The sequence below is a fragment of the Nesoenas mayeri genome (assembly GCF_963082525.1).
Source record: "Nesoenas mayeri genome assembly, chromosome: 19".
Lineage (NCBI taxonomy): Eukaryota > Metazoa > Chordata > Aves > Columbiformes > Columbidae > Nesoenas > Nesoenas mayeri.
The window spans coordinates 5,544,066-5,565,586 of NC_137568.1; the positions used below are offsets into that span (position 1 = coordinate 5,544,066).

Here is a 21,521-nt window from a genome sequence, read left to right on the forward strand (position 1 = left end):
AACGGTCGCGGGCAAGTTCTTAATCTATAGGGCGATTTTCCGTGCGACGCCCAACGCCGCCTCCGGTGAGGAATAAAAAAAGCCAAGAGCCAAAGCGGCGCTCGGCGAACCCGACACCGGGCGAGGGCCCCGCGCGTCGGGCGGCGCTTTCACTTCCGTGTCGCCGGCGGCCATTTTGTGGCGTTAAGTAGGCGCGCGCGGGCGGCGCCCCACTCATTTCCTCACGGCGGCGGGTGAGAGCGGCCGGCACCGGCGCTTCGGCTCCGCTCCAGCCTTCGGCCGCCTCTCCCCGGAGCCCAGAGGTGGGTGTCGGCTCTTCCCTCTGCGCTGAGGACTCCGCGGCTTTTCCCTATGCCCTGTAGCTCTCCGCCTTTTTGGACTTTGCTGGGCCGCCGCTCAGGGGCTCCCCCTCCGGTGTGAGGCGCTTCACCCGGCCGAGGGCCGCGCCGCTTCTTGTCCCGTTCCCGTTCTCTCGGGTTTCTTCTCAGCCGCCGCCGCCCCTCGTGGGCTCTCGCCCGCCATGAGCTACGGACGGCCCCCGCCGGACGTGGAGGGCATGACGTCCCTCAAGGTGGACAATCTGACCTACCGAACGTCCCCGGACACGCTCCGGAGGGTGTTCGAGAAATACGGCCGAGTGGGCGACGTCTACATCCCCCGGGACCGTTACACGAAGGAGAGTCGCGGCTTCGCTTTCGTGCGTTTCCACGACAAACGCGACGCCGAGGACGCGATGGACGCCATGGACGGGGCCGTGCTGGACGGCCGGGAACTGCGGGTGCAGATGGCCCGTTACGGCCGCCCCCCCGACTCCCACCACAGCCGGCGGGGGCCGCCCCCTCGCCGCTACGGGAGCAGCGGCTACGGCCGCCGCAGCCGCAGGTTGGTCCGGGACGGGCGCGGGGGGCGGCGGAGTTTGAGTTGTATCGCGGAGGGACGGGGCTGGGACACGTGGTTGTGTTTCTGGTTCCTTTTCCACGGGACTTGCGTGGTGGAGTTGGGAGGGAGAAGTAGGGGTGTAGTAGCGAAAGCACGTGGAGTTCCCCCGCAGCGGGAGGGGTTCGCCCTGTAGTAGTTTTAGCCCCCGGCCACTCACTCCGAACAATGGCGCCCTCTGAACGCTCATTTTCTTGCCCACGTGGGTCCCGTTCCGCCCTCCCTGTCCCGAAGTACTTGTTGAAGTTGGTTGCGCCGCCCATGTTCAACTTTTAAAGCGCTTTTTTTTTCTTTTTTTTTTTTCCTGCTGTGTTTTAGCCCTAGAAGACGCCGTCGCAGCCGATCTAGAAGCAGGAGCCGCTCTAGATCCCGCAGTCGGTCCCGCTACAGTCGGTCCAAATCCCGATCTCGCACACGGTCTAGGTCTCGCTCCACCTCCAAGTCCAGGTCTGCCAGGAGATCCAAGTCAAAGTCCTCGTCTGTCTCTAGATCCCGGTCCAGGTCAAGATCCCGGTCCCGATCTAGAAGCCCTCCCCCTGCCTCAAAGAGGGAATCCAACTCTAGATCCAGGTCTAAGAGCCCTCCCAAGTCTCCAGAAGAAGAAGGAGCTGTATCCTCCTAGGAACATGGTAATGTACCTCAGGACCAGCACATGTTGCATGTTACTTTATTAGAGCACTTAGGTGGGGTGTTGGGTAGCTATATTAGAGTATTAATAGCCTGAACTAAGTGAATCCTAATGGGGCACGTTGTTAGCTTTTTTTAATTTTCTTTAGCGGTGCTTTTTGGTTATTGGTTTAGGGAAATTAATACTGAAGGGATTTCTACAGAGAATTTTTTTTTTACAGGGAAAATGTTTTATTGCGAGATTTAATGGCTTGCTTTTAATAAAATATTGTATGAGACACAACCTATGATGAAAATGACTATTTCTTACTGTATTTATCCAACATCTGCATTTTCCCCTTTAAAGCTGCGGTCTCCTGTTTGCTAAAAGAATATTGGCCAGTATTGCAGATTTTAACTGATTTGGCTGATCCTCCAGGGACCAGTTTCTGTGGGCGTGTGTTGGAGCAGGTTTGTCTTTAAATGTTAAAGATACACTATCCTTTTAGAACGGAAGATCGGTTCAGTGGCCGTTATACTGACTGGAGGTAATAACTGTCCTAGAAAAGTGGCAAATTCCTTGCAACGAGAAAACCATGGAAACTAGTTTTTCCTCAAGTCGACATCTTGAAGAGGCATCTAAGGATACACCGGGTGGGGAAAGGATAGTGTGTCTTTAACTTTTCAAACTGTTTGGTCCTATTTTTAAAAGGAAAGGGCCTAAGCTAGCTCTGAAGTTAGATAATTGTAGGAAAATTAGTCATACTTTGTTTTGAATGCTAATTAGAGTTTAGTTAAGCCTTTGTGAAGAAGTATTAGCTTTATAACTTAAATAACTTTTAATAGTTTATCATTGAACAGGCTGAATTGAAGTTAATGGTGGTTTGATCTACAGCCTGATGCTTATTCTACTTTAACTAAATACTTAAACAGAACCTCATATTTGGCCTCTGAAGTAAAGCAACACATGGGGGGGAGGTGGAACACTATGGAAATTCCTAAAACTTAATTAAATTAGGCAAAGCCAGTTGAAGCACAACTAGAATTATACCTGAAGTCATCCACAACATAAAAATACAAGGTAGAAACTTGGCTGAACTTCTTTTTCTTCAAATCTAGATGCATCAGATAAATGAGAACCCACATAAAGGACGCCCTTGGGGGGAAATGATCGCTTGAGTCTTCAGTCCATTGGAGAGACCCCTGGCACGAGCAACCAGCTGTTGAAAAGGTTATTTTGTAACATTTTGTCTAACTTTTTACTTGTTTAAGTTGCACCTCAAGTGGCAGATTTTACATTTTATGTGCCATTTTGTTGCTGTTATTCAAATTTCTTGTAATTTAGTGAAGTGAACGACTACCGATTTCATTATTGGCTTGGATATTTGAGGTAAAACTTCATTTTTGTTTATATAGTTCTGACTCTTATTTGAAATTAAACTGATGGTAACTTGCTGCTTCCAGTTTCATACTGAGGAAACATGCAGCAATTATATGCTGAGTAGCTAACTCTCAAAAAGTATTCTTAATTTTGTCTATATTCCTTAAATAAAAATCTGCAAAAGTTCAATTTGCAACTTAACTGTAAGTGCTTATTTTTTACTTTGAATTCAAATAGTTACCTTCAAATTCAAATTGGTAGAACGTTTTTCAGGTGACAGTTGATATTTGAAAAGATTGTTTTATCAGACTCAATTCTAATCTCTTCTCTTATGTATTTTTGTGCACTAGGCGCAGTTGTGTAGCAGTTGAGTAATGCTGGTTAGCTGTTAAGGTGGCGTGTTGCAGTGCAGAGTGCTTGGCTGTTTCCTGTTTTCTCCTGATTGCTCCTGTGTAACGATGCCTTGTCGTGCAGAAACAAATGGCTGTCCAGTTAATTAAAATGCCTGACAACTGCACTTCCAGTCACCCGGGCCTTGCGTAAAAATAATGGAGCATACAGTGAGCACATCTAGCCGATGGTATACACACCTTATTTTTTCCAGAATGGTAAAACCGACCTGCATATATGAACTTACATATAAGAAATGTAATGTTAAGAAAACAAATGGTTCATTCCTTTGTAAGTACTGATTGGTGTATCTTTTGCTTAAGACATTCTGTACTATGCCCACTGTCTCTGTAGTTAATATTAAACATTTTTCTGTGTTAACTTTTCTCAACTTAATGTCTGAGTCAGCTTATTTTTAGCTTGAAAAAAATTCTGCAATTATACCGTCAATGTTTAACTTCTATATAGTAATTGAATGCATTCTACTGCTTAAAATTTATCAATTGGGGTTGCTTTTAAATTACTACGGGCAAATTTATCTAGTATTGTGACTAACCCAAATGTTGTATGGCAAGTATTGCACACCAGGCTATAACCACCGATCCAGACAGGTCCGTTAAACAATTGTTACGAAAATACACCCTGAGCGGTACTAATTGCATTTGCTGTGTGCTTGCCCTGACTCAACAGGCTGCTGCTCGGTGATAGTTAATCATAGTGATGATTTTTTTTCTTGATTTGGATACCAAATGACTTGTAATTTCAACTGTCATGTGTTAAGGGTTATTGTAATGCCTTGTTAACTTTATGCATGTATGTTAAATGGGAATGGAAACATCTGAATCTTTGCAGTCTGGCTTGATTGAGGATTAAAAGTACTTTTCTACAAAGTTGAGCAGTTTGTATGTTCCCAGACTGCGTGGCTAGCAGCAGTCTATGCAGATTCATTTAAAAATAAACAGGCTGGCTTTTGTGTCTGAATCTTTGGGAAATAACTTCCGTCATGGGAAACATCTCACAGGGATATTTTTTTATCTTGAAAGTGCAGTTAACTTTTCTTCATAGCTCAAGTTGTGAATTTAAGCTGGATCTTTTGGATTGGGGGTTGTTCAGCTATGTTAGTGGCTTACAGAACGGAACTGAGTGAACAATGACACGGTCTTTGGGGAGGAGCACAAATTTCTCAAAAGCCATAGCTAAACAATAGAACAGCTTTATTTTTACAATGCATGTTTTAACTGTTATGAGGATCTGCTTCCCCCAAAAAAATATGCATGAGGTTTGATGTGAACAGAGTTTTCTGCAGATCCATGCTACAGTGAACAGTTAAGTATCATCTTGTATTGGAACCAACAAGTGGAATAAACTTTTAAGTACCATCTGATTTTGCTAGTGAGATGATCATCATTTCAATTGTGTGTCTTCCTGGTAGAGAAGAGCTGCCCAAGTGTTCTTTGTCTGCACCGAAGGAGCGTAAGGGCACGTGGATGCTCTTCAGTTTCCATTTGCAAAGCAAAGCTTCAATAGACCAGTCAGCACTGAGGGGTGAGGAAATGTAATCCAATTAATACTTCTGCAGTCATTATAGGAGACTGTCACCAAGCTTAAATCTAAGAGTTTTCTAGTCAATGGTAAACTTGTAGCTCTTTGATTATTTTCTGGTTTGGCTGCTGCCTTTAGGATTTACTTGGCTAATACCAGCTTGATTTATAATCTGTGAGGAGCTTTAGTAAAGAGCTAATACAGGGAGATGAGAATTAAGATTTGAGTCTTAAACATGCAGAAAAATTTACCTTCGGACTTGATAAGTAGTCCAGAATTGAGCATGTGGATTCTTTTCCAGCAAGAAGTAAATTGTAGTTAAAACATCTTCAAAGTCTGTATAGTTTGGGAAGATTAAGCAGTTTTAGTTAGTCTCTGGATTCTAAAAAACAGGCCTCATTATACAAAATGGTAATTAAAATTTCACTACAAGACTAACTCTAGCTTTATAAGAGATCTGAGAAGCATGGCCTTAAGCAGTTAATTACTATTTTCTATTCACGCACCTTTCAGTGATACTTATGATATATTAATGCTAGAATTACCCCAAAAATAAGAAGTTTGATAGCATGGTGTCATAAAAGCTGTCAAGTGATCTCTTTTCAGTGTTCCCAGTATTCCTTGGACATAGAGTCCTTGGAGTTTGTCACAAACCAGAGATAACCTGAGAGCATTAACATACCTTTTGGGTCAAAAAAGACATCTGATCCTAAAATAATGTCGATGGGAGCAAGAGCAAGCAGCTCCGGGGACACCCGTCCCCAGGTGAGCCCCAGCACGGGGATGTGGGGCAGCCGGTTGGCCAGGCAGCTCTTCCGGCAGTTCCGCAGGCACTGGGGCAGCTCTTCGCTGTCTGACAGGGTCACCTCGGCCCCGCACTTGGCGGCCACCACACCGGGGAGGCTGACACCGGCACCGATCTGCAACCACACCGTGTCACCCAAGCAGAAACGCGGATGATGCCCCCGCGGCTGAGCAAAGGGGGGTGTTCGCGGGGCCGCTCAGCGGTACCTCCAGCACCCGCTTGCCGGGGAGGCTGCTCCGGTGCACCCAGAGGTACTGGGCCAGGACCACGGCGCAGGGCCACACGTACATGCCGTACTGCGAGTCCAGCACCTGAAACACACCGGACGCGGCGCTGGAAAGGCGGGTCCCGCTCGGCGTCCCGGTTTTAGCGGTGTCCCCCCCGCTGCGCGGTACCTCGGGGATGCGCAGCGCCAGCGCCGCCGGCCCCTCCGTGAAGCGGTACCGCCGCGCGCCGCCCCGCCGCGGCTCCCCCATGGCCAATCGCGGACGGCAACGTAGCGCAGCAGGCTGCGCGCGGACCAATCGGCGTCTTTTGCAGGGTGACGTCACGCGGAGCGCCGCCGCGGGTGCTGATGGCGGCGAGGCGATCGCGCAGCGGGAGGCCTGTCCCGGGGTCCCGTGTGTCGCGGTCAAACCGGGCGTAAAGCGGCGGCTCCCGTCCGCGCCACTGCCCCGGCGGGTCTGGACGAGGTCGTCCTCGAGGGTCGGTGCCGTGAGGGGCACTGTGCAGTCCGCTGACGCGCGGCCGGCTGGCTGCTGTCCCAGGAGCAGGCTGCGCCTGTCCTAGCAAGGGGAGAGGCGGCGGCGGGTTCCCGGGGCGACCCCACCGGCGAGCGGGTCAGCGCGATCAAGGGCGACCGGCGCGCACACTCCCTTCCTGTCGCCAGCAACACCCTCCCTCCCAAGATGGCCGCCCAGCCGCGCCGCTTCCCTGCCTCAGCCAATCAGCGCCGGAGGGCGGGCGAGGCATGGCGGAAGACGACGGCGCGGCGAGCCAATAGGAAGGGCCCGGGGGCGGGGCCGCAACGACAGCGGCGGCAAGGGGGTGAAATTTCTCGAAGGTGCGGCGGCCGTGCCGGCGCCAGTCGGGGCCGGGCTGGGGGCTGTGCCGGGCGGAGCGGGACCTGGGGCTCGCTGAGAGCAGCGGCAGCGGATGGTAACGGCCCCCAGCGCTGCCGCTAGCGCCGTCGCCATGAATCATAAGAGCAAGAAGCGGATCCGTGAGGCGAAGCGCAGCGCCCGGCCCGAGCTGAAGGACTCGCTGGACTGGACCCGCCACAACTACTGCGAGACCTTCCCCCTCAGCCCCGCCGCCTGCAAGGTGCACCCCGGCCCCAGGCTGGGGAATTGGGGGCGTGAGGGGAATAGGGAGGCCCTGAGGGCAACGGGGAGGACACGACTGAGGGGCTCATGAGGGGATTGCGGGGGGGGGGGGGGCAAACTGGGGGGGTTCTGAGGGGGACTGAGGAAGGGATGACTGAGGGGCTTCTGTGAGGACTGGGGGAATGATAACTGAGGGGGTCATGAGACGATTGGGGGGGACAACCGAGGGGGGTCTTGGGGGGGAAAGACTGATGGGGTCCGGGGGGATTTGGAGAGGCTTGAGGAGAAGGGGCGCTGGGGAAGTCTGAGGCCTCTCTTGAGGCTCCCTCGGAGCTGGTGGGGCTCCCCGAGGGTGCTGAGGGCTCTGAGGGAGGGGGTCGGGGCGAGTCAAGCAGCACCCACGTTTTTTCCTCCCTCCACGTGGCGGTCGGGGTGGGACGGCCACCCACGTAATTCCCAGGTGCCTTCCCCGGGGGCGGCGATGGGGGTGAAATGCAGCAGGGAACGTGCCAGCCCGAAAGGGCAGGGTGGCCTCTCGGCCCGGGGAGTTGCCTCGGTGGGGAGCAGAGCCAAACGGCTCCGGGCTGTGGGTGTTACTGATGGGCACGGGGAATGGGGCATGAGAAGAAGGACTACAGCCTCGGGGAGCTTAAAATAACGTGGGCAGCTTGATACCCTCGTGGTGTGTAGAGCAAAGTATGAGTGTGAAACTCCTCCACACCCACTTAGAAAGCACGGTTCTTGGACTTTAATCTATCCTAACAGCTGTTCTGTATTCCTTCTCTTGATTTCAAAGGATAATGTGGAGAGGGCAGATGCACTCCAGTTAACAGTGGAAGAATTTGTTGAGCGTTATGAAAAACCTTACAAGCCTGTAGTTCTGCTGAATGCCCAGGTGGGCTGGTCTGCACAAGAGAAGTGGACTCTGGAACGACTGAAACGCAAATATAGGAACCAGAAGTTCAAGTGTGGGGAGGACAATGACGGTTATTCTGTGAAGATGAAGATGAAATACTACATAGAGTATATGGAAACCACACGCGATGACAGCCCACTCTACATCTTTGACAGCAGTTATGGAGAGCATCCCAAGCGCAGGAAACTCCTGGAGGACTACAAAGTACCCAAATTCTTCACAGATGATCTGTTTCAGTATGCAGGGGAGAAACGAAGGCCACCTTACAGGTATAGTACAGTGACAGCAAGATAAAAGTAGGTATTTTCCATCTCGTTAGCTCATCCTAAGTAGGTATGATTGTCTTGTGTAAAACAAAGTGCTAGCTTTATGTCTGCTATTTTGAAATAAGCATACATCCCTAACCTGAGGGAGGGAAGGGCAAGGCGGATTTGTGTATCACGATTTCTGGTTCTGCCACCATGTTTCTACAAGTTTATATTTTGGTTCTTTTTTTTTTTTTTCTGTAAGTCAGTTTGCCTCAATTCTTAGATTTAAAAAAAAATACATGGTTACTGAAAGCTATGAGGATTAATTTCGTGCTACATGTGCTTTCTTGCTTTCCAATGTTATATGCTTCAGAACTAGCTCCTGGGTTTTGCACCAATGTCTTATGTATATAGTGGGATTTTGTTTAATTATGAGTCAGTCCTTTTAAGGTAAAGATCTTAAGCTAGATTAATACAAAGTGTGGAGACTATTTCTTAGCTCCTCTTCAGATGATTTTGAGAGAGAAAAATATTTCTTATATTTGTAATCTTTTCAACTCTTTTTTTTTTTCCATCTGATTGAAACAGGATTGAAATGACGCTTCATTCCTGAAATCAAATGCAACAACTTTGTATTTGGGCTGTTAGATACAAAGGGGATTTCTATCTACATTCATATAATGCTTCATAGCAGTATGAGCATAAACTGAATGCTCTCAAGTAATTAAAGTCTTTACAGCCACATTTTAATTGTCAGAGAATGCCTTGCCCTTTGAGTGACATGAGGTTGTGATTAGGGGTTTTTTTTATTGTTTGGGGTTTTTTTAATGAAATAGAAAAAGAATGGATAATGGTTCTGTTTTTCATGTGTCTCTAGTCCAGTTGTGCTTTTGTGAAGCACAAAACAAATTCTGTTTAAGCTCACTGAAGCAGGTGTTTCTACAGTGTTGTACCAGACTATTTTTGCAGTTTAGTTCTAAGAAGAACACACAATGCTGTGATTAAACACAAAAGCACACCAGGTGTAGTCTCTATCAGAAATTGAATGAACTTACAGAACTGAGAATCATTTATCCAAGTTATAGGTAAACTAGATAGGTTTGACTCACACTAGGTCGTGACTCACATTGGTATCTCTCTCCCCCATACCCTACCCACCTACAGATACATGCCAAGCTTGCTTGCGATCTTGGTATTCACAGTTCTTGTGGTTTGTTCTGTGTTATGGAAGTTTTCTATTCCCTAACATCTGGAAAATGTGGGTTTATTTGAGCCTGTTATTTTTTTTTTGAGAGAGAGAGAGATAAGTGATGCAAGAGAGCATGCTGATGCCTCCTGGAGTTAGGGGTTTAATATAGGTAGAGAAATGGGAGAAGAATATCCTGTGGTTTAAGAGCATAACTGAAAATCCATCAGGAAGTGGTACTTCCTTATCATATGATCAGAGTATGCACTTGTGCACTGTATAGATTGACTTTTGAATTGAGAGGTGATAGTGTATAGATCTTACTTTAAGAACTTGTACTGTTCAGAGCATCTTAATTGGAGTTGTTCCTTTCCAAAATAAGGGCAGTTATTTTTGGAAGCCGTTTACTGAAGCAGCTTTTTTAGCTTGGAGGGGGGTGGAGGTTTTTGTTTTTAAATTAAAGTTACAGGATATGAAGTTTTTAATGGTAAATTTGATGTCTTGTGGCAAGCTGGGTTATGTTCATTGTAAATTAAATACCTGGAGGAAGATGCTGGTAAATTATAGTGTTGCTAAATAAGGAGTTTAAAATCTTGTGCATGTGTAGATGCAGTTTATAGTCAGAAAAATGCTATTAAACAGTGTGTCTCCCTGTGTACTAGACAAATCTTCATGTATTTAATTTCTTCTGACTTCTTAGAAAAACTTTGGCTGTTATGCTTGCCGTTTAATTAGCTTTCCAAAGCTAATATGAATCTAAAGAGTGAATTGATGACAGGAGTGACAAACACCTGCTATGTTAAGTTTTATGGCTCCTTTGTGAAGTATCAAGAGCACAGCTTGATAACCATTCTTCAATTGGTGGTAGCAATTGATGCTTGGAACCCAGCTTAATTTAATCACTGACTTTTGATATTTTCTGAATACCCTCTTGCTGGGTATCACCTGCCTGTCAGCCATGCGATGGAGGGGTCTTGTTGGTGCTTTAGTTTCTACTCTCTCTGCTGCCCATTAAACAGTTATTGCCTTTTTTACCTCTTTACACCTGGTATTAAAGTCGCCTCACTCTACTTTATCTGGTACAGGTATTACTGTTCTGTTACAGGAGAAATGAACAGTTGAAGGTGCTGTTGCTGTTAAAAGTGTAGCAGATAAAATTCTCCATAGGGAGAAATAACCCTTGCAAATGGGGAATGAGAATATACACACCAAATCCTGAGCGGTCACTAGAGAATAAGCTCCAACTAGTTAAATGTTAGAATGAAAAGCCTGTTGTAAATGAACAGAAGGCATAGAGGGAGGCCAGGATTGCATAACTTTGCTTTTTTTCCGTACTTATGTTGCCTTTTATTTGTTCCTCATTGTTCTGCAGTTCTGGATCTGTTTGAACAGTGAATTTTAGAAAAACACAGGATTAAGAGAATACCCCTCTACAGTAAGAATCCTAATGTAGGCTCTTATGACTTAATCACATTGATCTTGAAATAAGTGTATATTTTCTTGAAGAGCTGTTTATACTCCATAGCTGTATTTTGTTTAAAGAAGCTATCTTGTCCCAGAGTCATTCCTGTCCCAATTCATGTTGGTTTTTAGGTTAAACCCATGTTGTATCTTTTGCTGTAGTGTGAGCCTATCAGTCTCGAGAAGATAAATTAGGGGACTGTATCTACCTTGATTTCTAATTGTACATGAAATTAACAGCTGTAATTTTCTCTCAAATATGAAGGTAGCTGTTTGCTTGTTCTATGACTAAAGAATTCTTTTCCTCCCATGCAGATGGTTTGTGATGGGCCCGCCTCGTTCTGGAACAGGAATTCACATTGATCCCTTGGGAACTAGCGCCTGGAATGCCTTAGTCCAGGGACATAAACGTTGGTGCCTCTTCCCTACCAGCACTCCCAGAGAACTGATCAAAGTCACACGAGAAGAGGGAGGGAACCAGCAGGATGAGGCCATCACTTGGTTCAATGTCATCTATCCGAGGACGCAGCTCCCCACCTGGCCCCCTGAATTCAAACCCCTGGAAATCTTACAGAAACCAGGCGAGACTGTCTTTGTGCCAGGTATGTATGGATCTCTTCAGAAAGGAAATCTGGGAGAGAAAAGCATGTTTTTAACATTTGTATGTAGTAGAGACAAAGAGAATATTTCTGTTTCTTACATGGCACATCTTGTACAAAATAAACTATTTTGAGCTGTTTCTAAAGGGATATATATTGCAAGGTGCTCTTTGAAGACTGTTCGGTTATTTTCTGAATATCTTGAAACATATATGGCCTGTAGCATAGGCTTACATGTGACACAGATGACAAAACAAATGGAACCTCAGTTGCAGCATCACAGGAATGTGATCTGAACTAAATTGTGGTAATAGAAAACCATCACGATATAAAAAAATAGAGGTGTTTTGAGTAGGTGAAAGTGTTTAAGTTTATATATACTGTAGCATGACTAAATATTGCAGCCTGGGTAGTCTGATTGCATATGAATTTTTCTTAGCTGCAAGAAAAGAACTACTTAAAGGTACTGACACTTTCCACCCACCTCTCTCTGGTTATGCTTCATCTTGCATTTGAAATCAAAAGCCGAAGAAAGATCAGGTAAAGGTGCCATTCTCTTTGAGTGGCTGCACAGTGTGGGCCCATTATCAGCAGGAGGTGAGGTGGCCTATGGATTAAGCAGGTGAATTCAGTGACAAATTCTAGCCTCTAAATTCTGCATCGTTTTTATGCAGCATGGCCTGTAGCTTCTCTCCACGTTGCTTCTCTCTAACATACAGCTGACCTCATGTTTGGAGAGTGCCTTGTGATTGCCTTGGCACTTATTAGTGACTCCTCAGTGTACCTTCTGTTAAGATTTTGTAGTTGTCGGGTTCCATTAAACTATTTCGTAGTCTTTTTATGAGGTTGTAAGTGGGTTGTAAGAACACCACTGCCTATTTTTATCCTGTGTGGGGAAACAATTTTGCATCTATTTTTAAATGAAAGGTTAGTCTGTAGTCATAAGAACCTTACTAAATCAGCGTGGAAAGTGCTCTCCAGCTTAACAGAGAGAGTCACTGTGCAGTCTGGGTTACAATGGTTCTTACTATTAAATAAACTGTCAGTAGCCAGCGTGTTGCTGTCAAGTCAAATCTTTGGTCCTGTTCATGAGCTGAATAATTTGGTGAGAGCATTGAGCAGCCTTCTGTAACAAGAATCTGTAAAGCACAGGAGCAAGTACTGAAGTAAGACTGAGGAAAGATGACATGGTGGCAAATTTGCCTGGATTTGGGAGATAATGTCCAGTTTCCACCTGTGCTATGGGAAAAAAATGTATGCAGCTATTCTTGAACTTGCTTTCTGCTATGTAACCAGAAATGATCATCGATGTTGTATTTATAGGTGGCTGGTGGCACGTAGTTCTCAATCTCGACACAACTATTGCCATCACGCAAAACTTTGCCAGCTGTACCAACTTCCCGGTGGTGTGGCACAAGACGGTAAGAGGGAGACCCAAATTGTCCCGGAAGTGGTACAGGTAAGAGATTTATTTAGTAGCTTTCTTTTCATATTCTCTATTTAAAACAAAAACATTTACACACAGTGTTACGGTTCAGAGGCTAACCTCGACATTTCAACTACATTTAGGATCCTAAAGCAGGAACATCCTGACTTGGCAGCCTTGGCTGATTCAGTTGACCTACAGGAATCTACTGGTATCGCTTCTGATAGTTCTAGCGATTCTTCCAGTTCCTCAAGCTCCAGCTCCTCAGACTCTGATTCAGAGGTAATGCTTTTTATTATAGTAGGTGATCCATATCCTGCAGTTATATTGTTTTTTCCATACCTGATCATATATGCTCATCCTAATATTAATGTCTTATGGAAGAAATTAATAGAAAGCAACTCAACAAATCCATATGGTGGAGGAGCCTGCGGCCTTAGTATATTCTATCCGCTGAAGCTTCTCTTTGTGTTGCTAAATTAATTTGGTTTGTTTGGTCTATGTTTAGATATAAATCTGTCACTCATTTAGTGAAGTCATGCTTGTGTAAAATGGCTGCAAAATGAATTTTTTAAAAAAGAGGAAGGGGAAAAGGATCCAAACCCAAGAATATCAGTTATGACAGGGCACTTTTCTAGGTGCTTAGGTGCTTCAGAAGGCACCAAGTCTGCTCTTGGAAAATTAGGTCCTTCTAGGAGCCAAAATGAACACATCCATTGTCTTGGCCCAGGACAGCTTAGTAATGAAATCTAAGAACATACTTGTTCCTAGATTTTAAATTTTTAACATTTATTTCATGTGTCTAATCTAAAACAACAAATTTTTGACTATTGATTAATCAGGGTTGCTAAGGCCAGGGTTGCTGTTATGATGAATTCCACATCACAAGCAGTTTACTGGGTTTCTCTGAATTCTGGTTTCATCTCTTCATACTTCAGTGTGACTCTGGCTCTGAGACAGAGGGGATGATGCACCGGAGGAAAAAGAGGAGAACGTGCAGCATGATGGGTAACGGTGACACAACTTCCCAGGACGACTGTGTGAGCAAAGAGCGCAGCTCCTCCAGGTGACCCGATGGCAACTGCTGGTTTTTAAACAAGCAAAAGACAATACAAGGCAGAGCTGACAGAGTTGAGATAGGGTGATTTGTCAGGACAGAGGGGTGGAGAGCAAGGAGTACCCCGCACAATGTAAAGCAGTTGGCCAGTAGCGATATCTTCCTTCCATAAATTATTTTAATTGCTGCAAACTGAAAACTAAGATTCTTGATATTTTTAATAGGTTTTTTACTTTATTTAATAAACAGTTTTCTTACTTTTCTTAGTTGTCTCTTTTAACAGAGAAAGTATTTTATTGTTTTAATGGGAGAGGTGGGATATTTTAACTCTTCAGAGAGCACAAATGATTAGTAAACAGTTAGAGATGAGGAAGGATCAGGCAAGGCTCAGGTTTCAATGCTTTATTGTCCAAATGGAAAACCTTCATGTAGTCGTATGGTTTCTCTTACTGTTGCCTGGATTGCTTCAACCCGGCCTGTTGTTTTGTCTGTTGAAGGCAAAATTCACCCCAAATGTCTGTTTACCTATTTAAAATTAAAAAAAGACCAAATTTCTAGTCAGTCTCGAGGGAGGGAACATTAATATTGCAGAACCAAGAACAGATATTTCTTAGGGTAAAATTGCTGAGGAAGGAAGCTTTCTGGACTTGCCAGGTTAAAAACAATGAAACACTGGAAATCTAGGTGTATGCTGCAGGCAGGAACTTAAACTCTTTGCTAAATGAAGCATTTTTCTCATATAGCAGAAGCTTCGCAAAGTTCGTAAGCAAACTCCTTGCAGTTTGGTTCACTGCAGCTGCTGCAGTAGCTGCCTGCCTGCGTCAGGGTGCTGTCTGGTTCCCCAGCTGTTGGATGCTTCAGGTTTGGCACAGGTGCAAACGAGTTGCCTGCTAAAGACTGTTTACAACAGTCGTTTACCCAGGGAAGTCCAGATTCCCAGTATCATGCCTGAATTCCTGCTGTAGGGTACTGCCTAAAGACCTGTTTGCACCTGTGTCACTGCTTGTCTTGCTGTGATTAACTGCTCTCCTCTTTTCAGGAGTTGCTCATACATTTGAATTACAACTACAGAGCATCATTCAACAGCTGGGAAGGACTGTACCAACTGCTTATTTTGCCCTGGAGGTTTTAACAATTTGTTTGTTATGACATTGTCAGATGCTATTTCAGCAGGCAGTTGTGACTTCAAGCAGAGAATGAGCAGCAGGACATAATAAACCTTAATGCAGACACTATTTAAAAAAAAAAAGTATAAAAATGCAGAGCACATGTGCAGATCTGTTCTGAAAATCTTGTGCAATTTGAAGTTGAAACTTTGAAATTAATACCTTGAATATTAAAAAATTAACATGTTGCCTAGAACATTTGCTTTCCGGGTTTCACTGTTTTTCCTATTGTATGTTGATGGTGTCACTCTGAGGATGGGTGGGCTTTCTGTTCCAGCTGTGGGATGGATTAGTTGAGAAGGAGCAGTTCCAAACACACAATCTTATCCAGCTTGTACAATTCTGTCAGGAGAACAAGCATACAATTAACCTGCATGCTGCTATCTTTTGGCCTGATATGGGGGGAGATGCTCTGGTTGTTGACAGGCAGTTGTATTTTTTTTTTTTGACAGGATTAGGGAATCTTGTGGTGGCCGCAGCTACCCCTGAGCGAAAACAACACCCACCGAGGGGCAGCTGCCAATTGAAGCTTCGTTAGCAGCCAGCCAGCTCTGTTCTACCCCCTTCTGCTTCTGTTTTTCACACCCCTTACGTTTTTGTCGCTCTTCCTCGATCCAGACATCCGTCTCCATTATGTGCTGTCGAAGGTTGGCTCCTTACTAACTTCTAGGGGAATGCCCCGACTCAACATTATTGTGCAATGCTTTGTCCCCTCTGCGCCCCACGTGAGTGCACTAATGACCCAGCTTTGGGTAAGGACATGCCAAGTATTTAATGGTTCACGTAACTGGCAAGGAAGACGACGGTCAGTTTTTATTAAAGAACTCTTTTTAAAACCAGCAGGTAAATGTAAAAGCCTGCCTTGCTTTGACACTGTCATATGTTTACATGTTGTCCTGTACACTTGAGGAAAGGAACATCAGCCCTTTTGGCCTGTCTGAACGTCCAGTGGATCTTGCACCGCAATTTCAGGAAGGGAGGGTGGTATGAATGCTCCAAACACTGAAGCAACATGAGTGAAGGTGACCACCAACCTGAAGCGTCTTTTGTGGTCTTAATCCACACATATACGTCTAAAGTGCAACACCTGAACCAGCAGCAGTCCATTTACTTTTGCTCTGTACCTGTTATGATGACTGGTAACAAAGATGCACTAGTACCTTGCAATAGGAAGCTTGATGGAGCAGGAGAATCCTGGAGTTTCTTGCACAGCAAAAACTGGGGGGTGGGGGGAAGTCAGCATTTGCCAGTAATTATAATCCTTTAGGTGCAGGCATGATAATTAGCATTAGGCAACAACTGACAGAGTCTGACTTTTATGTTATAACAACAGTTGCTGGGCTTTAAATATCAAGCAGTTTTAGGGCCATGGGCTCGTTCAGGCCGGTGCAGTTCACATACCTAAACAGCTTTCCTTTGAGGTTATGGGTTCAGATATTTCAGGAACTTACGGTGCCAATTTTAGAGAAATGGGAAGGGGACATACTGTTGTTTTATGCTTTTTAAAAATGCATTGTGTTGCTTAAGTCTGTGTAAGTGCGTTCGTATTATGCCAGGTGGAGCTCTCATCCCCAAGGGATCTGTTGGAGCTGCTGGGTTTTTTAGCAGGGGCTTGTGCTGGTGGTGTCAGCAAAGAGGTCTGGCTGGCTGATGGTGGCCCGCAAGGAAATTACCCTTCTCGATCTGAATAGCACAGCCAGGAGCTCACTGGGCTCAGCTGCTTCCTTGGGTGCTCTCCTGGGACCCAGGACATGGGTGTTCCATCTCACTTCAGCTGTTCTTCTTTGGGAGAGGAAACATAAAAGCAGTATCTGTGTAAAATAGATGCAATAATGCCCAGGCACTGATGACAGAATTAAAAAGCAGATTGGCAGCCTTAACTGTGACTTTCTTATACGTGTTATATTTGGTGGAACCCCGAATGTTGCTTGTCTGAATTTTCTGATCATTTTTTTATAAGACTGTCTCTTCCAGTTTAAAGACTCTCTCCCTTCTTGGAGACTGGGCCATATCCTGTTGCACAAGGGAATCATAAATATGTTTGTCAGGATCTCTGTTTCTGAATCTTCTGTGCCAGTCATTTTTTTATAGGAGCAGTGTGGCGGTGAAAAAATGGAGAGAGGGAAGGTTTATTGGTACACTCCTTAGTTGTCCAGACTCTTGAATTTCCTGTGATAGCCAGGCGTAAGCAACAACTCTGTAACTGCTGCAGATTCTTCCGCAGCATTACTTCATTTTAAAAAAAGCTTCTCCAACTCGTGTTGTTTCTGGCCAAGGTTGCCTTTTTTTCCTGCCTGGTCAAACAGCCTGGGAGCCTGCACAACCTGCATTTCTTCTCAGAGCAGGCTGCAGCTCCTGCTTTTTGGAAGAATGTGAGGGTCTGGAGAGGTGAAGGCTTGAAGTCTGAGGTCTGTCACCATGAGAGGAGTCCTTAGAGAACAGTCTGCTGCCCTCTTTGGGTGGCTGGACAGTTTGTATGTCACTAAGATAGCTGATGCTGTAGCTTCCAATGGCATTTGACATGCACGGTTCAGTTTTGCAGTCTTAAAAATCTGAAAAGCCTGATCGCTGTCCCAGGAAAGCTGCATCTCTACCAGCAGAAGCACAGTGAGAAGAGCCAGAACGCAGGGTATTCTGTGCCTCTGAACTCTTCCATGGTGTAAAAACCATTTCAGGTTGAAGCCTGTGCTTATTTGATGGCCCTCACAGAACGATGGTGTGTTTGAAATGGGCTGCAGGCATCGCGATACCAGCAACGCTCTCCTGACTTCTCCACAAGGCACTTTCAGATACGAAACAAAGGTGGGTCTGTTTAGGCTGCCTGGGAATCGGGACTCCTGGGATCTCTCGTTCTTCCGCTTGCAGGCTCTTGCCTCAGCCAAACTGGTGAGCTGCTGTTTGTTTTAATAGATGAGGAAAATACCTACCTCACAGGGGTGTTGTGAGGCTGAAGCGTAATTACTGTGTAAGATGCTTTGAAGTCATCTTCCCACAAAAAAGTGTTCCAGACATCCTAAACAACCTGAGACTTCCTAACCTGGTGTTAGCTTTTTGTAGCAGAAAATGTTGGGGATGATGTTCAGCACTCTTGGCCCCGTGGTGTTCTGTGGTGGCCTTTCCGGAATTGCTGTGTGGTACATCAATTGTAGCAGAACAAGGCTTTTTGTTTTCACCGGAGTTTTAACCGTTGGTGTTTCGTAACCTGCTTTCAACAGGTCCTGCTAGATTGGAATTGTTTTAAAATAGGACTAGAATAAAGTCTCTCTCATCAGAGAGTCAGCTTCACTGGCCTTACGGGCCAGGTGAACAAGGAATAAAGTTAAAAGCTGTGCTCCCTTGTGCCTGGGGAGGCTGGCTGGGCAGAGGGGTTTTGTGCTCTCACTTCTGCAGGCTTGTGCTTCTTGGGGCACCTCTGTCTCCTGTTCCGACCCCACTGCTTTTGTGTACGGCAGAGCCCTGGATGCAGCAGCGTGGCTCTGCTGCAGCCCCCTGCACATTGAGGGGTGCCCCGTTCCCCAGGGACAGGCTCAGAGCCACAGGCTGGGTTTAGAGCGTGGCTGTCCCCATCGTACTGTGTGTCCGTGTCACTGTCCTGCCTGCTCTGGTGAAAGGTGAAAGGATCTCTGAGCTCTGGCCATGCTTTTGAGTCTGGTAACTGATACAGGCTGGTCTGCTGTGACAGTTCAGGACTAAACGGATAAATACCCTGTCAGAACTGTGTATGTGAACAACAGCCGTGCTGATCTCAGCGCCTGTTCTCTGCACAAGTGCTCAGGGAACAGGTGAGACTGAGGAAGCACTGACATACCCTCCTACCCTCCCCGGCTGGGGGGTGCTGGCTCCAGTTTGTCTTCTCGGTTATGTTAAGCCCCTCCAAATGCCTAGAAGAAAGACAGCAACCTCTTTCATAATTAACCTGGATTCCTTCTCCCTGAGTCCCCAGCCGTCATGGGGCAGGAAGCAAGACTGGTGACTGAATCAAATCATTGTGACGGGAAGTTTTTGGTGTCCCACTCGGAAACGGGGGGAAGAAAGCTCACGGATTTGTTTGACAGTCAGACCATCAGCTCCAAGCCCTGCCGCTGCCGTTAGCTGCTTTTATCACCCTATCCAGCAGAGCTGGGATACTCTTAGTTGTCTTGTTTGGATGATTGTGGTTTTGCTTTTTATTTTAAATAAAATCAATTATTTTGCATTATCCTATTGGCTAGTCACTTTCCTTCACTGGCCAGGGGCGCTTTTATTTTCCAGGCTTTGGCTTCACTTGCAGACAGGACACACAGCACAGAGTTGCTGCAGAAGGGCTGGACCCTGAGCAGAGAGCTGACCCACCTTCTGCCCCCAAAATCTGGGGGTTCTGGGAGAGAGAGCTGCCTCTGTGGGCACTGCTGGGTATCTGAAGGTGCTGCTTATGGGTTTGGCTGGCTAGTGGAACAGTGATTGAGGAAGTGGAAAAACTTGTATATTTTGTTATTGAGCTTGTTGAAACTGGTGACTGCAGGTAAATAAGCTGCAGCAGAGTGTGGGACAGCAGCCTGGATGCTTTTCAAATATTTGTATGAATGTAAAATGAAACACCTTGAAGAGTAGATGAGTTTGTGAAGATGGCAAGTTTCACAATTTCTGCATAAGCCCGTGTCCTTCCTTTCCCAAACACTGATGTAAACACTCTTCTTGGTTAGTCACCATCCCTGGAGGCGTTTAACGGACATGGAGTTGAGGTTCTTAGGCCCATGGTTTGGTGGTAGAGTTGGTGGTGTGGGGTTAATGGTTTGACTTGATCTTAGAGGTCTTTTCCAACCGAAATGATTCTGTGGCTCTACGATTTTAACACGATGGAAGAAGAGCTGTACGGGGTGAGGCCAGAGGCCGGGCTGGCAGCGGGCTCAGCAGCAGAAGCTCGGGGAGAAGGTACCACCCCAGCGCTCCCCAGGCTGCGGGGAGCCCACCAGGCTCTGTCCCGCTCACAGGCAGATGCGCAGCGCTTTCCGTGGCGGGGGCTGTTTCCCAGCAGTTGTCCCCGCCGCTCCCCTCAATCCCCCTTTGTTAGTAAAGCTCTTCAGCTGCTCCCCAGCCCCTCGCTCGGGCCGGGGCTCTCCCGGAGCCAGTTCCCCGCCCGCAGCCGCTGCAGCGCTGGGCTCCCCCCAAGAGAGGGCAGCGTGTTCCTGCGGCTGCCCACGGCCAGGCGGGCACCCCCGGGCTCACCCTGACCTTGGGACGGGGATGCTGTACCCGGGGAGAATTGCCTCCCTATCCCCCTTTGCCAGCGGTGTCTGTGCAGACGCTGCCCCGGCCCCCCGGCAGGCAGGACCTCGAGGGGGAATTTCAGTCTGACTGTACTCCAGACCTATTCATACCCCTTTGTGCTGCTCTGGTGGTGCAGCCCTGGCTGTCACATCCCTCGCCTTTTCCCACTATTTCCATCTAGTGAGTCAACCTTTTGGAAGGTGATGCCTTCACAAAGCTAAAAGAGTGGATTTGGACAGGAAGGGAGGAAAAGAAAAAGCTATTGAAACAGCCAGCGCTGTGATGCCACCACCTCTGGGTGTTCTGGCTGAGCTCTAGAGCAGCTCTGATGATCAGAGCCCAGGAAATGCAAAGCTATGCAGGAGAAGGGGAGATAAGTACCGTGGTTGATTGTTACTAAGAATACAATTATCCATACGCTAATGATTGCCTGCCTGATAGGATTACCAATAAAGACAAACCACAGTGGGGATCATGGCTTCACTTCCTTCCTCCCACCCCAGGGATTTAATCACATCTTTGTTCGTGTTTTGTTTTTAGCCAGTCAATAAAAATCTCTGCTCCTGGAGATATCTCCAAAGACATTTCCCTGGAGGAAACTCTGGGGGTGGATTCCCATGTCTGCTCCCCTCACATGAAGCTGGGAGAAAGCTCTGTGTTGGTTTTACCCCGGCAGGAATAGCTTAGGCCTTCTAATTTCAGCCTGCTTTGTAAAAGGTTGGCTAATCCTCCCAGCAGTCTCAAGAGGCAAGAAATCCTTGGTGGCAGCAGCTGGAAGGACCTGGTATCCCCTTGGCCAGTCTCCTTGCCAGCTTGTAATGGCTTTGGGGCACATCTTGGTTTTTTGAGCCTCCTGCTTTTCAGACACCCCAGCAGCAAGGTGCTTGGGGTGAGGCTCTCACAGCCCAGATACTCTCAGTTCCCAGTTTGTGGGTGCGACAGTAACTCAAACAAACATGCCACTGGTATCACCCACAGCTGCTGGGGAAGGTGGAGTGATGCTCTGAAGCTTGACGAAGAGGTGCTGCCAGATGCTCCTCACTGAGGAGCACCAGGACAGCCTTCCCTCACCCTGCCAGCCCCTCTGCTACCCAGCCAAGTGCTAACAAGGTGCAAATGCTCATTAAGCACTACATGGCGGGCAGCTGACCCCTCAGCCTGCAGAGAGCTCCCTGCAATCCTGCTGAGCTCAGGGACTCTGTGAGTGCCTGTGTGCCCACAGCGAGCAGC

At 46.7% G+C, this 21,521-nt stretch overlaps 3 protein-coding genes across 8 annotated transcripts; 2 read left to right on the forward strand and 1 right to left on the reverse strand.

Moving 5' to 3' along the window:
- Positions 1–4,286, forward strand: SRSF2 (serine and arginine rich splicing factor 2). Of its 4 annotated transcripts, none has more exons than XR_013923054.1 (4): positions 1–882; positions 1,255–1,565; positions 1,910–2,013; positions 2,662–4,286. XR_013923054.1 is itself a non-coding variant. In XM_080356316.1 (3 exons), exons 1-2 carry the CDS (start codon positions 521–523, stop codon positions 1,556–1,558), a joined length of 666 nt encoding a protein of 221 aa, XP_080212442.1. In that variant the 5' UTR covers positions 1–520; the 3' UTR covers positions 1,559–1,565; positions 2,662–4,286. The 4 variants fall into 4 exon arrangements, 1 of the variants encoding a protein (XP_080212442.1); XR_013923055.1 differs by lacking the exon at positions 1,910–2,013 and having other exon boundaries at positions 2,662–2,773; positions 3,274–4,286; XR_013923053.1 differs by having other exon boundaries at positions 1,255–2,013.
- Positions 4,287–4,510: 224 nt separating this feature from the next.
- METTL23 (methyltransferase 23, arginine) lies at positions 4,511–6,543 on the reverse strand. Of its 2 annotated transcripts, XM_080356315.1 has the most exons (5): positions 6,056–6,543; positions 5,867–5,971; positions 5,538–5,775; positions 5,107–5,191; positions 4,511–4,851 (listed from the first exon to the last, which is right to left on the reverse strand). In XM_080356315.1, exons 1-5 carry the CDS (start codon positions 6,134–6,136, stop codon positions 4,683–4,685), a joined length of 678 nt encoding a protein of 225 aa, XP_080212441.1. In that variant the 5' UTR covers positions 6,137–6,543; the 3' UTR covers positions 4,511–4,682. The 2 variants fall into 2 exon arrangements, with proteins under 2 accessions (XP_080212441.1, XP_080212440.1); XM_080356314.1 differs by having other exon boundaries at positions 5,867–6,543.
- A 45-nt stretch (positions 6,544–6,588) lies between these two features.
- JMJD6 (jumonji domain containing 6, arginine demethylase and lysine hydroxylase) lies at positions 6,589–19,321 on the forward strand. 2 transcript variants are annotated; one of them, XM_080356576.1, is made up of 7 exons: positions 6,589–6,983; positions 7,782–8,170; positions 11,112–11,398; positions 12,719–12,854; positions 12,965–13,103; positions 13,760–13,887; positions 15,497–19,321. In XM_080356576.1, the coding sequence occupies exons 1-7, from the start codon at positions 6,816–6,818 to the stop codon at positions 15,531–15,533; spliced, it is 1,284 nt and encodes a 427-aa protein (XP_080212702.1). In that variant the 5' UTR covers positions 6,589–6,815; the 3' UTR covers positions 15,534–19,321. The 2 variants fall into 2 exon arrangements, with proteins under 2 accessions (XP_080212702.1, XP_080212703.1); XM_080356577.1 differs by lacking the exon at positions 15,497–19,321 and adding an exon at positions 14,918–15,478.
- Positions 19,322–21,521: the final 2,200 nt, after the last annotated feature.

Bases quoted from the DNA above. Each gene is read 5' to 3' on its own strand.
- METTL23 (XM_080356314.1), bottom strand. From the start codon at position 6,136: ATGGGGGAGCCGCGGCGGGGCGGCGCGCGGCGGTACCGCTTCACGGAG. The intron at 5,192-5,537 runs GTATGTTAATGC...CAAACTATACAG, and splicing joins TGTCTTTTTTGACCCAAAAG to ACTTTGAAGATGTTTTAACT. The intron at 4,852-5,106 runs GTAAATTTTTCT...CTCACCCCTCAG, and splicing joins ACTACTTATCAAGTCCGAAG to TGCTGACTGGTCTATTGAAG.
- JMJD6 (XM_080356576.1), top strand. From the start codon at position 6,816: ATGGTAACGGCCCCCAGCGCTGCCGCTAGCGCCGTCGCCATGAATCAT. The intron at 6,984-7,781 runs GTGCACCCCGGC...TTGATTTCAAAG, and splicing joins TCAGCCCCGCCGCCTGCAAG to GATAATGTGGAGAGGGCAGA. The intron at 13,104-13,759 runs GTAATGCTTTTT...TTCATACTTCAG, and splicing joins CCTCAGACTCTGATTCAGAG to TGTGACTCTGGCTCTGAGAC.
- SRSF2 (XM_080356316.1), top strand. From the start codon at position 521: ATGAGCTACGGACGGCCCCCGCCGGACGTGGAGGGCATGACGTCCCTC. The intron at 883-1,254 runs GTTGGTCCGGGA...GCTGTGTTTTAG, and splicing joins TACGGCCGCCGCAGCCGCAG to CCCTAGAAGACGCCGTCGCA.